This window comes from Bos taurus, chromosome 10, assembly GCF_002263795.3.
Source record: "Bos taurus isolate L1 Dominette 01449 registration number 42190680 breed Hereford chromosome 10, ARS-UCD2.0, whole genome shotgun sequence".
Lineage (NCBI taxonomy): Eukaryota > Metazoa > Chordata > Mammalia > Artiodactyla > Bovidae > Bos > Bos taurus.
In genome coordinates this window covers 36,277,249-36,291,217 of record NC_037337.1, presented here as the reverse complement: position 1 = coordinate 36,291,217, position 13,969 = coordinate 36,277,249, and the positions used below count along the sequence as shown (strand labels likewise).

Genomic DNA, 13,969 nt, shown 5'->3' with positions numbered 1-13,969 from the left:
AATTGAGACAAGTTTTTAGGTCAAGGTCACTTAAAATACTTTATAGATCTAAAAGACTGAGATGCTTTTATATAAGAACCAAGCTTTCATTCCAGAGTCTGTCACTGTGGGTTTATTACATCATTCCAGGTTTGTTTTGTGATGGAAAAAAATGGAAGAAGATTTAGGAGGCACTCTGGTCTATAGTCAGGGAACAGCTGTTTTTAAAACAAAGTTGCATTAAATTTTGTCCTCCTATCTCCTTACATAGAGTAGGCTCAACACAGGCAACAGCTGAGATTTGCACTGCCTCTCCACCCAATTCTAGCCAAGAGGCCCTCTGAAAGTGGAAGAGTTGCTTAAAACTCATGCTGAGTAGAAGTGAAGGGGAAGGAGTAATCTCAAAGCCCTAAAAAGCAGAATAATCTAGGCAAGTACCAGATTTATACAGTACAAACCTTAATAGAAACAAAGGCCATAGGAATGCTATGGAGTAGCTATCTTGCGATATTTTCTATGAGTTTAAAGGAGAATAAAGGGAATCACCTGAAGGTTGGGACTTCCCCTTTAAAACTGAAAATGTAAAGTAATAGAAACTGATCATTCCTTCCCAGAGCCAAAACAGTATTATGCAGGCCCTATGTTGAAATATTCAGCTTGTACCAGGATAACTCCTATAAATAGCACATTCCCTACAAATAACTACTTTATTAGCAGCCCCACACTGAATCTACTTAAAGAGCTTCTGAAATGAGTATCTTGAATTGCTCTTAATATTAAAACAAAATTCTTACATAAGCTAATTCAGACATACAAACTTAAAAACCTGCTTCTGATTTAACAGTTTTTACTGATGAAGGGAAAAGAACCTGTGAGGCGACCCACTCCATTTGCTACGTAGCTCAGGTATTTTTTTCCCAACATTAACACAGAGAAGTCAGGTCTTTCCAGCTTTAGTTAGTTCTCTTGGAGACATAAGAGTGGCCAACAGCAGTTAGTTCTGAGTCAATCCCAAGGCGCTATGATGTCAAAGGTATTTCACACCTACCCCCCAAACCAAAGAATTCACATAGAGATTAATATATTCTAGAAGGAATAAACATTTCAGGTCAGCTTGTGACTACTGACTTGTCTCGTGTTTACACCGTAAGAAAAGCTGATATAATAGCTGTTTTCCTGAAAGCCTTTTTCTGCAGTCACAATAGGAAGAAGCCTGTGAAAAACTCCAGGGAGCAGTCCTTTCCATTAGTCTGCAGCGCTTAAGGTTTATCACAGGAAAAAAAACAATTCAGTCTTTGGCATCTCCCACTCCATCTGCATTGATGGCAAACATAGCTTCAGCTTCAGGAAGACAAGGAGAGTCATAGATTTTGCAGATTCTGGTTTCCCCTCTTCCTTTTCGCAGGTACAGTCTGCGGCAAAGACACAGACCAAAGCACCAAAATTACTATAATTAAAAAATTCTATTCCTGATCTATTTATGGTAGATCTAAAAGGTTTTTAGACGTATATGCTAACTAGAAGGATTTTAGGGGATCTTTCTGTATTCCTTAGGGTACTTATAATCCAGAGAAATCCATTTCTGCTCACCCCCTGCCCCCAGTGGATTTCCTATATTGAAACCTTTTTTAAAAAAATGATGAGACATTAATTCTTCAAATGTATTCTTCCACACTTGAGCTTTTAATTCCTTTGTGAACTAAAAGCAAACATTTGTTTTAACCAGAGCGTGATAATTACGTTAAGCAAAGGCTCCTGTGTCTAATTACAGACTAGGCCTTTAACAAGGTGTAAATGGAAATATTCTTTTCATGTCCACCTCACAGTAATATGACATTCCACAATGAAGTGCCTGTCCCATCACTGTACCTTGTTGTTGAGGCGTGAGCAATGATATTTCCTCCAATAGGTTTTTTAGGATCTGCAGCAAACATGGCTGCTCCATCCACTTGGGCTACCACCTGGTTGGTGATTACCACTGCTACACCAAACTGACAGGGAAAGGATAAACGTCATTTTTTGTGGTCAGACATTCCAAGAACCTTACTGCTGCCACTCCATCCCCCACAAAGCAATGAATGACTAAAGTCTCTATATCTAACTGATATCTTGATACCAGACTCCAGTATTGGCCTCCTGGCAAGGCTACTGGAATTCATAGCTCTTGAAATTAGGTATTCTCTGTCCCTACCCCAAAACTTACCTCATCAGCAAGTCGCAAAAGCATCCGCAGAAACCTGGCCAAGTGCATCTGCCTGGCTGAAAGCTCACCTCGACCCGAATAGTCCGTTCTGTAGAGGGCAGTGGCACTGTCTACAATTAGCAGTGCATACCTACAGGGAACACAGATTCTCTGAGGCCTGTTTCTAGACGCCGATGTCAGATTTTGCTCCCTTTCCCACTACCCTAACATTTTATATTTATGGCTACACTTATTTATTTATACAACATGCACTTGAGTTATCCTATAACAAAATTTCCAACAAGTTCAGGTGAATTATAGTTTCATATTTTAACAGTGACTTGACCTAAATCACAAAGCAAGGGTGTCAAAATAGGAACTAAAACTCGAATCTTCCCATTTCTAATTCAAGCTACTATCAAATTTGCCACAGCCTGTACAAGATTCAAGCCAAGGGCTCTGGGAAAACATGTTCAGTATCTTCTACTGCCCACATACCTGGACTCAACCATCATGGCCGATGCCTGATAAAGGAGCTGGGTCTGGTGGTCTGTGTTGAACCCTCGGGCATATGCTACATTATCCAGGACATCACTGCCAGAGAGGCCATATCTAGAAGAGAGAACATGTTGAGGCTGATACAAAACTAAGGCAATGAAATTACCTGAATGGGTAGGTAAGAAGTGATAGTAAGAAGGCTAAAGAATATAATTCCCTTTCTATTAGGAAGCCCAGGGAAACTACAGAGAAAGATATAACAGCAACTGCGTTACAGTAGATCTACCTGGCAGGACTTCAGAATAAATCAATCTATTCTTTGAGGATTCCTGAACTAGAATGATAAATTTCCAAATATAAGGAAACAATCAATGTTCTCCTGGAAAAACAAAAGGCAGCATGACAGATTTAGGACTGAAACAAAAACAATCACTCAAAGATCAATTAAACAAAATCATATAAACTGTTTGTTATATAGGAATAAAACCTCCTAAACTCAAAACCCTAAGGACTCAAAACTGTAAGAGTCCTATACTTAAGAGAAATAAGTGTACTCCATCTGTTCTCCCCTTTTTCTTGCTAGTAATAAGTTATAGAATCTGTGACATGGATCTATTATGGTTAAATAAGTAATACCTTAATTCATCTTATATTTCAATAATGATTTTTCACCTTTGCATTAAAAAATACCTTTCTTAGAACCCCTTTTCCTCCTGCCCCCAATCCCTCCCAGCATCAGGGTCTTTTCCAGTGAGTTAACGCTTCGCATGAGGTGGCTAAAGTACTGGAGTTTCAGCTTTAGCATCATTCCTTCCAAAGAACACCCAGGGCTGATCTCCTTTAGAATGGACTGGTTGGATCTCCTTGCAGTCCAAGGGACTCTCAAGAGTCTTCTCCAACACCACAGTTTAAAAGCATCAATTCTTTGGTGCTCAGCTTTCTTCCCAGTCCAACTCTCACATCCATACATGACCACAGGAAAAACCATAGCTTTGACTAGGTGGCCCTAGTTGGCAAAGTAATATCTTTGCCAAAGTAATACTTTGTTGGCAAAGTAATATCTCTGCTTTTTTTTTTCTCTAAATATCTCTGCTTTTTAATGGGCTGTCTAGGTTGGTCATAACTTTCCTTCCAAGGAGTAAGCGTCTTTTAATTTCATGGCTGCAGTCACCATCTGCAGTGATTTTGGAGCCCAGAAAAATAAAGGCTGACACTGTTTCCACTGTTTCCCTATCTATCTCCCATGAACTGATGGGACCAGATGCCATGATCTTCGTTTTCTGAATGTTGAGCTTTAAGCCAACTTTTTCACTCTCCTCTTTCACTTTCATCAAGAGACTTTTTAGTTCCTCTTCACTTTCTGCCATAAGGGTGGTGTCATCTGCATATCTGAGGTTATTGATATTTCTCCCGGCAATCTTGATTCCAGCTTGTGCTTCTTCCAGCCCAGCGTTTCTCATGATGTACTCTGCAAAGAAGTTAAATAAGCAGGGTGACAATATACAGCCTTGATGTACTCCTTTTCCTATTTGGAACCAGTCTGTTGTTCCATGTCCAGTTCTAACTGTTGCTTCCTGACCTGCATATAGGTTTCTCAAGAGGCAGGTCAGGTGGTCTGGGATTCCCATCTCTTTCAGAATTTTCCACAGTTTATGATCCACACAGTCAAAGGCTTTGGCATAGTCAGCTTGTCATTAAATGTATCTTAATAGGATCCCATTTCTTCAAAAGTGGTTTGATTTATTCATCTATCAAGACTCAGCTAAATGCCAGTACTTTTATAAAAGCTTCCCTGTATCTCTTGAATAGATGTGATTCCCCTTCTTCTGCACTTTGAGAAAACTTGATTTAGGCCTTTTTATGGCACTTGTGAGGAGCTACCTGCCATTCTTTTACTAGACTAAAAATTCCTTGAGGGAAAAGACTATGCCTTTCCAACTAGCACATTTTTTTTATACCTAGTAAATTCTGAATAAACATTGCTGAATATGAAGTTTTTAACCATAATCCAAACAAAAGGAGAATCATGTCATCACTTTAACTCAAGTAATATTTTCAGATTAAGGTTACCTAAAATCATTATAGTTCAAAAGTATAATACTGACTCCCTTATGTAATAGTTCAAAAGATAGTCTGTTGAAATAAAATCTATGTGCTATAATTTCTTGAGATCCAGAAGTCTCTATGCTTAAGAGTTTATCTTTTAAGAGAAGCAATCTATTCTATGTAAAGATTCTGATCATTACAAAAGCATATACTACGTCAAGCCTACTCTTCTGAGACTTAGCTTTAGTAGCTTTCCTCTGTTTTCCTACCCAAAAGAATAGAAAAACAAAAGAATGTCTAGCACTTGAAATAACCCTGCAATAAGATGAGCCTCGATATCAGGAGATCCCACTCCTCCCAACTGAATTTTCTACATCTTTCAATGGATTCATCATATTTGGCAAACCCAGTCTTTGCACTTTCCTGGACAGTTCACCAGTTATTCTTTGCCATTATCAATACAAAGGGAAGGTTAGCTGTTTTGTTTGCTTTTTAAAGTGGATTGATGATGATAAATTTGTTGAGTCTAGGCATGGAGACAAGAAAATGAAGCCAACACAGTTTTACCTTAGGATCATGACCAAATGGGGATAAAAAGATAAATTTTCTGTATTTAAGTCATAACTATAAGATAGAAAAAAGACTGAAGAGGCCTAAGTACTATACTACATAAACCTTCTAGTCTTGCCTCAAGAAACATTGATATAATCTACTATCAGGAATGGAGACTAACTTCTGCTGTTAGAATACAGATGTTACTAGAAAAACAGAGTCATCCTGGCCTTTCTTTCAGCAGAGTTCATAAAGATGATTATGGGGATCTCTGTGCTGATATTCTTGAAGTAGTAGAGAATTTTCAGTTCCTACAACTTGGAAAAAGCTGGCTGGAAATCAGTATCACTCATCACCAGGGAAATACAAATCAGAACCACAGGAGTCTATCACCTGTCAGGGTGGCTGTTCTCCCAAAGAAAAGAAACGCTGCTGAGGATGCGGAGAAGAGTGAACCCTCAGGCACTGTTCGTGGGAATATAAACTGGTACAGTCACTGTGGAGAATGGTGTGGAGGTTTGTCAGGAAACTAAATTATCATATGATCGAGTAATTTCACTGCTGTGTATGTATCTAAAGAAAAAAGACATTCAAAAAGATGTATGCATCCCAGTGTTCATAGTATTATTCACAACAGCCAAGATAAGGAAGCAACCTAACCTGCCAACAACAGAGGAATGGATAAAGATGTGGTATATATATTCAACAGAATATTACTAAGCCGTAACAAAGAATGAAATCTTGTCATTTGTAACAACATGGATAGACCTGGAGGGCATTATGCTTAGTGAAATAAGTCAGACAAAGAAAGACAAATACTGTATGTTATCACTTATATGTGGGACTTAATAAATAAATAGAACAGAACAGAAACAGACTCAAAGATACAGAGAACAAGTAGTTACCAGGGCGGAGAAGAATGGGGGAGGGACAAAAAAGGGGTAAAGGATTAAGAGGTACAAACTATTATATATATTAACAAAATAAATAAGCCACAAGGATATATTGCACAGGTAATATAGCCAATATTTTCTAATAACTTTAAATGGAGTATAATCTATAAAAATATTAAATCAGTATGTTATACACCTGAAACTAATATAATATTGTAATCAACTTCCCTGGAGGTCCAGTGGTTAAGAATCCACCTTCCAATGCAGGGCACATGAGTTTAATCCCTGGTTGAAGAACTAAGATCCCACATGCTGCAGGGCCACTGTGCCCCTGTGCCACAACTAAGACCAGTTGCGGGGACTTCTGGTGGTCCAGTGGCTAAGACTCCAATCTCTCAATGTGTGGGGCTTGGGTTTGATCCCTTGAGATTTAGTCAGGGGACTAAATCTCACATGCTGCAACTAAGACCTGGCACAGCCAAACAATGAAATATTTTAAAAATAATAATAAATAAGAATAAAATGAATTCCATCAAAAAGCAAAAAAGACCAGATGCAACCAAATATAAAAAAATCAACTATACATCAAGTATTCTATACACACATAAAAACTTATATAGTGCTGTATGTCAATTATATCTCAATCAAACTGGAAGATAAAATGGGAATTTTCATAGTAAAAACAAAAAAGCATGTAAGTTTGAAAAATTCAGCTGTATTGCCTCAAGGGAGTTCTGTCATTCTTTCTTTCATAGTATTTTAAATACATTCCAAAAGGGTAGGGACACTGTGGCAAGCAATGGTGGCCATGGTTCTCCAACTCAGCAAGCATCCCAATCACCTGGGGAGCTTGGCACACCACTGCTGGACCCTATCCTCAGTCTCTTGGTCATCTCTATTTCTGTAGATCTGTAGTGGAATCAGAGGACAGTGAAGGACAGGACTCTTTGCGACCCCATGGACTGTAGCCTACCAGGCTCCTCCCTCCATGGGATAGGCAGACGCTTTAACCTCTGAGCCACCAGGGAAGCCACAGGGATTCAGAGGATCTGCATTTCAATTTCCCAAGTGATGGTAATGCAGTTATAGGGAGGACTAGAGTCTTAGAGAAGGCACTGGCAACCCACTCCAGTACTCTTGGCCTGGAGAATCCCATGGACGGAGGAGCCTGGTAGGCTGCAGTCCATGGGGTCGCTGAGGGTCGGACACGACTGAGCGACTTCACTTTCACTTTTCACCTTCATGCATTGGAGAAGGAAACGGCAACCCACTCCAGTGTTCCTGCCTGGAGAATCCCAGGGATGGGGGAGCCTGGTGGGCTGCCGCCTATGGGGTCGCACAGTCAGACATGACTGAAGTGACTTAGCAGCAGCAGAGTCTTAGAAACCTCTGAGCTAGTCACCTGAATGTGAGTTAATATTCTTCAACAGAATATGGCAAAAATTTATCAATAAGGGTTGTTCTCTTGTGGAAGGAAATTAGGTATTAATTATCTTAGGAGGCCCTGTCCTGTAACTTTCTCAGATATATAAATTTAAATGCAATATACATAAATATAAACTCAATTATAAAAATTTTCCTGATAGAAGTGATTAAAATGAATTAAATTTCTAAACATTTTTCTTTTAGTTGACAAAACAGCCATAAACATGGCTCTAATAAATATTAGTTCATTAACAAACATCGAATGTGCTGTTCTAGGGCTTGGGGATACAGTGAATGGTCAAAACAAAGTCCCAGTCCTCATAACATTCTACTATCTCATATATCCTATCTGAACACTCATTTATACTATTGGACCAAAAGAACTCTTCAACTAATAAAGTAGCGTACTTAATTAAAAGTGTTTTCTGTAGAACACTAAAATCAACTTTGGGAAGGAATATACATTTTGATATACTCATCTTTGGTAAACTAAAATCAGGTTGCAAGAAAGTAATTCTTTTTTCCTGACAGGGATTTTCTAAGAAGAAGCAAAGGGCTACAGTTATTGTTCCAGCCTAATTTTATGCCTCAATGGTGTATATCTGATGACTTGGATTCCTCCAATTGTAAAATGGGAAAGACAATTCTGTTATAAAACTAGCGAATTCTCCTTAACTTAGCAAGGCAGGTTCCAATGTGAATCCAACATCTCAACATGCAATTAAATTTCATTTAATCATCACTAGGTTTCAGTAAAATGTGTGGTAGGAATCAAATTATCATATTTGACCCTAGACAAGGGAAAATTAAGGAAAACAATTTTGAAAGTTTATTTGAAAGCTGTATTAGGGGATGTAGGAAAATTACCAATTCTTTTGTTTAAATAAAATAAATTATTACTTATTTGGCTGCACCAGGTCTTAGTTGCAGAATGTGGGATCTATTAACAGTTCCCTGACAAGGGATTGAACCCAGCCCCCCTTGCACTGGGAGTGCAGAGTCTTAGCTACTGGACCACTAGGGAGGTCCCGAAAAATGTACAAATTCCTTACCAGCTTTTCTGAGGTATAATTTATATACCATAAAATTGATGTGTTTTAAGTGTAAAATTCAATGACTTTAATAATTCAATTTTAGAACATTTCCATTGCTCAGAAAGATTTCTCCAATCTATCTGCAGTTACTTTCTGTTCCTACTCCCTGCCCCAGGCAACCATGCATCTACTGTCTCTATAGATTTTCCTTCTGGGAATTTCAAATAAATGTAATTCTATTTGGTCTCTTCTGTCTAGCTTCTGTCATTTAGCATGTTGTTGGGGTTTGTCCATGTTATAACATGTATCATTACTTCATTCCTTTTAGCTGTTTAGTAGTATTCCATAGTATGGATATGCCACATTTTATTTATTCATTCATCAGTGGATGGACAATTGGGTTGTTTCTAGGTTTTGGCTATTTAATAATACTTATAAACATCCACAAACAAGTCTCTGTGTGGACATGTTTACATACCTCTTGGGTACATAACCAGAGTGTAATTGCTGGGTTATATGGCAAATTTATGTTTAAATGTCACAGTTTTTATTGTCAAGTCTCGATTCTATTCCATTGATCCATATGTCTATCCTTAAGGCAGCACCACACTGTCTTGATTACTATTGTTTATAGTAAGTTTTAAAATTGGGAAAACTGAGACCTCCAATTTTGTTCTTTTTTTCTCCTCCAAGAATGTTTTGGCTGTTCTGGGTCCTTGATGTTTCTATATTAATTTTATAATCAGCTTGTCAGTATCTGGAAAAAAGGCTGGTGGAATTTCAATAGGCACTGTATTGAATTTGTAGATCAATTTGATATTATTTTTAATAATATCACATCTTCCAATCCATGAATGTGAAATGTTTCTCTATGTAGATATTCTTCAGTTTCTTTCAGCAATGTTAGCTATCAGTGTACAAGTCTTGGACTTCTGTTAAATTTATTACTATTTCATTCTTTTTGATACTACTGCGAATGGAATTATTTTCTTAAGTTTTGAATTGTTCATTGCTAGTATATAGAAATACAATGGATTTTGGTATATTGAAATTGCATCCTTTGAACTAATTTAGTTCTAGTAGTTTTTTGTGTATGTAGCTTCTTAAGATTTTCTACATATAGGATCATTTCATTGATTAATGAAGATAGTTTATATTTTCTATTCCAATCTGGATGCTTTTTATTTTATTTTCTTGTACTGGCTGGGACCTTCAGTACAATGTGAATATAAGTGGTGAGTGTGGAGATCTTTGCCTTATTCCCAATCTTAAGGAGAAAACATTCAGATTTTCACCATTAAAAATGATGCCAGCTGTAGGTTTTTGTAGATGCTCTTTATCAGGGCATCTGATAAATGCTGTATCCATTACGGAGAGTAAGGTATTAGTCCCCAACAATTATGCACATATTTGGGGGCTCTATTAAGTGTGTATATATTTGTTATACTGTCTGGATGAACTGACCTTTTATTTATAAGATGTTCCTCTTTGCCTCAATTAGTACCTTTTTTTTTGTCTTAAAGTCTATTTTGTCTGGTATTAGTATAGCTACTCCCGCCCTCTATGGTTACTATTTGCATGCAATATTTTTTTCTCATCTTTTTAGTTTCAGCCTATTTGGGTCTTTGAATCTAAACTGGTTCTCTGGAAGGCGGCATACAGTTGATCTTGTTTTTTATCCAGTTTGACAGCAACTCACAGGTTTTTTGACTAAAGAAGCATGTTTTTCTCTAAGGTTATTCTTTTGAAACACACATACAACTTTGGGATATGGAGCAATAAGACAGAGGAAAAGATACCCTTCAGCCAGACTAAGCCTGGCAATCACTACAGTGACAGATGGAGCCATGTTTCTCTTGTCTGATCCAGTAACCTACCTCTCAGCCACTGCTAGCAGCCGTTCTGGCCTAAAGGTACCTTCGGTGTCAATGTACATGGCCTTTCCTTCACCTCCACCTCGGTCAATGGGAAGCTAGAGAGAAAAAGAACAGTGGAAATGACACTGTACTTCTGATATAACTGAACAACTTCCTTCTGACGGGCCTATAATCGCTTCCGCTCCCAGTAAAGCAAAAAGAAAAATAAAGTGACAATAAGATCTAGGGAGGAGACACTCACTTCTGAGAGAAGTGCATCTAGTAGTAGGTATGGAGGTCACTGTGAGGCTAGAGTCTGGCCAGAGTTGAAGAGTGCTTGGAAATATATACCAAAGTAAGTGATAAAATTATTTTTTTTAAAAACATACACTTCTTCCAATTAAAAAAAAAATTTCTACCATTGTTTACCAGCAAAAGACTGATCAAGTCTCTCAAGGCAATTTGGAAGATCATTTACTTAGCTTTAATAAGCAAGAGACTCTGATCCAATACCCAAATCATTTTATCATATCCAGATCACACTTAAACGAGCAGAGCTCATATTTACTGAGCAGAGTTCATTCCTTCGGGTTGCTGAAGGAGATTGGCAAATACCCCAGGGGCATCCCTAGCACATTTAATAGGTGTTTGCTCTAATAGTACACAGATATTGAAAATAAACAAACATAGAAAAGGAAAAATAATCAGAGTTTAAAAAAAAAAGAAAGAAAATGGAGGAATGCCAGGAAAACTGTCTCATGAGCTGTTCAGGGAAATCTGCTTTAGGTACCTATCCCATCCCAGATACTGAGTTCTACCAATTTTAAGTGAATGTGGCTAAATGGTAGTTTCCACCCTTGAAATCTACTTTGGAACCTTTAAATTCTGAGGAGAATCCCTTACAGCGGTTTACATTAAGTGCCTGGTAATGCCAAAATTTTGTCTTTTCCGATTCTGAGAAAAAGGATTTTTTTCAAAATTACAAAAGTACTACATGCTTGTATTAAAAATTCAAGCAATATAGAAATGAGTGGGGAAAAAAAAAAAAAAGGAAAATTTCTTCTTTTAAAAACTCCCATCTCCCAGATCATTTTCTGTGTATTTTCATACGAACACTTTTTATATGATTCTGCCACTTGGTATGTGACCCTGAGAATATTACTTCTCAGTTTTTACATTTTGTGTAAAATGTAATAAAACCTACTTATGGCACTGTTTTGAAGATGAGATAATTCACGCTAAGTGTTTAGCACAGTGCCTGATACATAGAAGGCATCTGGAAGACTCAAGCTGTCCTCCACCTCTAGGGCACTGACTTTAGCATATATTAAATTACAGAAGGCTTCGTTAATTTGGAAAGGGGAAAATGATTATGTTGTCATTTGGTAGGCTGGCAGATAAAATTGTTCAAACTATAGGAATTTGTGGAAAGAGCAAAAGATATATATACAACAGAAGAATGTCTTCAGAAAGCAAAAACTGCCTCAGTTTTTGGGGAGGAGAAAATCTTGACATTCAGGGGCCTAAGTCCATAGGAATTAAAATGAATGAGCTTCTCCTTTCTCTCACTTTCTTGCATCTTTAGTACTAGCATGAGTTCTTTTCCAGCTAAACAGACCTCCTTGGGCAGAAGGGAGGCCATGAGTGTCTGGACAGGGCATTGGTAGGCAGACTGACAGCAGAGAAGTGGACTGCTGGCCTGGTCACAGGGGGATGGACTATGTGCTGTACACCCCTGCTCATTTTGTCTCCTTTGCCTCACCCTTCCAGTGTCACCTCAGCTATCTCCTGTTGCTGGGCTGACCACCAAGGTAGCTATTTGTAATAACCACTTAGTACCATAAGCAGAGACATCACTTTGCCGACAGAGGTTCATATACTCAAAGCTATGGTTTTTCCAGTAGTCATGTATGGATGTGAGAGTGGGACCATAAAGAAGGCTCAGCGCTGAAGAACTGATGCTTTTGAACTGTGGTGTTGGAGAAGACTTTTGAGAGTCCCTTGGACAGCCAAGGAGATCAAACCAATCAATCCTAAAGGAAATCAACCCTGAATATTCATTGGAAGGACTGATGCTGAAGCTCCAATACTTTGGCCACCTGATGCAAAGAGCTGACTCACTGGAAAAGACTCTGATGTTGGGAGAGACTGAGGGCAAGAGAAGGGGGCGACAGAGGATGAAACAGTTGGATGGCATCACTGACTCAGTGAACATAAGTTTGAGCAAACTCACAGAAATAGTGAAGGACAGAGAAGGCTGGCGTGCTGCAGTTCATGAGGCTGCAAAGAGTCGGACACGATTTAGTGACCGAACAACCACAACAACCGTAATTTAATCTTATTTCATAATCATGCAAGCTGTTTTGAACTTTCACCATTTTATAATGCTATGGTGTAAATTCTTTCTACATATATTCTTGATTGTATGTGAAGAGTTTTCTAAGACACATTTTCTGTCAAGGGCATGTGCATTTAAAATTTGTACTTAACACTGTCCGCTCAGGATTTTAAAATTATTCTAGTACTGTGAACAAACATGGGCTATTCATTTTTATAACCTAAGTATGACTCTTAACTTTATATAACTTCACTATTAGACAGATCTCATACATAACAGGGTTTCACTTCATTAAGTTGAGAAAATCTGAACAAATAAGAGGTGATAATATTTAGATTTAAATCTAATCTAACAGCCTCTTTATACCTCTGGTTCCAGCTCTTAGGCTAGCGACATGTAATCCTTTCCATTACTAATGAATTAGAACTTTTTTTCTCTGACAAAAATATCAAAGATCCAGTTATTCAGCCAACTGTGAATGTTCAGTTGTTTTTATAGAGAGGGTATGTTTTAAAATTTTGCTTCAGTTTATTGTAAACAGGCATTATCTGACTAATAAACATTCCCGAGATAGGAGTCTGTCTGTACAACTTAAGAGCATCAGCATGCTATGCTGAGTTGCCAATGGCAACTACAGATATTGTGTAATGTACCCTAAATATTTATTCCATGTGAATCCCTGTCAAAACAACATAGGGAAAACATTTCTATTTTTAGAGGTCACATATCATATCAGATGACCCACATCTGAGTGATATTTTAAATAGTTCTATTTCCTTTTAGCTAAAATTTTCTAATGGTGCTTGAGCAATAAGCTGTAGCTCCGGCAGCTTGACTGTACCACTGTTCCTCTTCTCAATGCTTCCCCTCTATCCTAAAAGTTCTTATATCCCCCTCTTTTCTCCTCGGAGTTATTATGAGATGAGCCAACATAGCTTATGTCTACTTGATACTGGAATCCTAATGCGGCTACATGTGGTGACATTTTGGTTGCAATGGAAAAGATCAGCAGAGTTACTGAGGAGAGAAACAATCAAAATGAGAATGAGAAAGGAAAGTGATGAGAAAAACAGGAGACCAAGTTGTGCCTCCTGTTAGTAGATAAACTTTTATTCATGCAGAATGAAAATATTTTCCTATCTCAAGAAATGGTATTGACCACTTCA

At 37.9% G+C, this 13,969-nt stretch overlaps 1 protein-coding gene across 2 annotated transcripts in view; it reads right to left on the bottom strand.

Moving 5' to 3' along the window:
• Nucleotides 1–23: 23 nt before the first annotated feature.
• The window catches only part of RAD51 (RAD51 recombinase), a 35,963-nt gene continuing 22,017 nt past the window's right edge, over nucleotides 24–13,969 (bottom strand). For both annotated transcript variants that reach the window (NM_001046179.2, XM_059890358.1), the window contains 5 exon segments: nucleotides 24–1,391; nucleotides 1,849–1,970; nucleotides 2,183–2,312; nucleotides 2,660–2,773; nucleotides 10,487–10,581. In NM_001046179.2, the coding sequence (NP_001039644.1) occupies nucleotides 1,268–1,391; nucleotides 1,849–1,970; nucleotides 2,183–2,312; nucleotides 2,660–2,773; nucleotides 10,487–10,581 (585 nt within the window). In that variant the 3' untranslated portion in view covers nucleotides 24–1,267.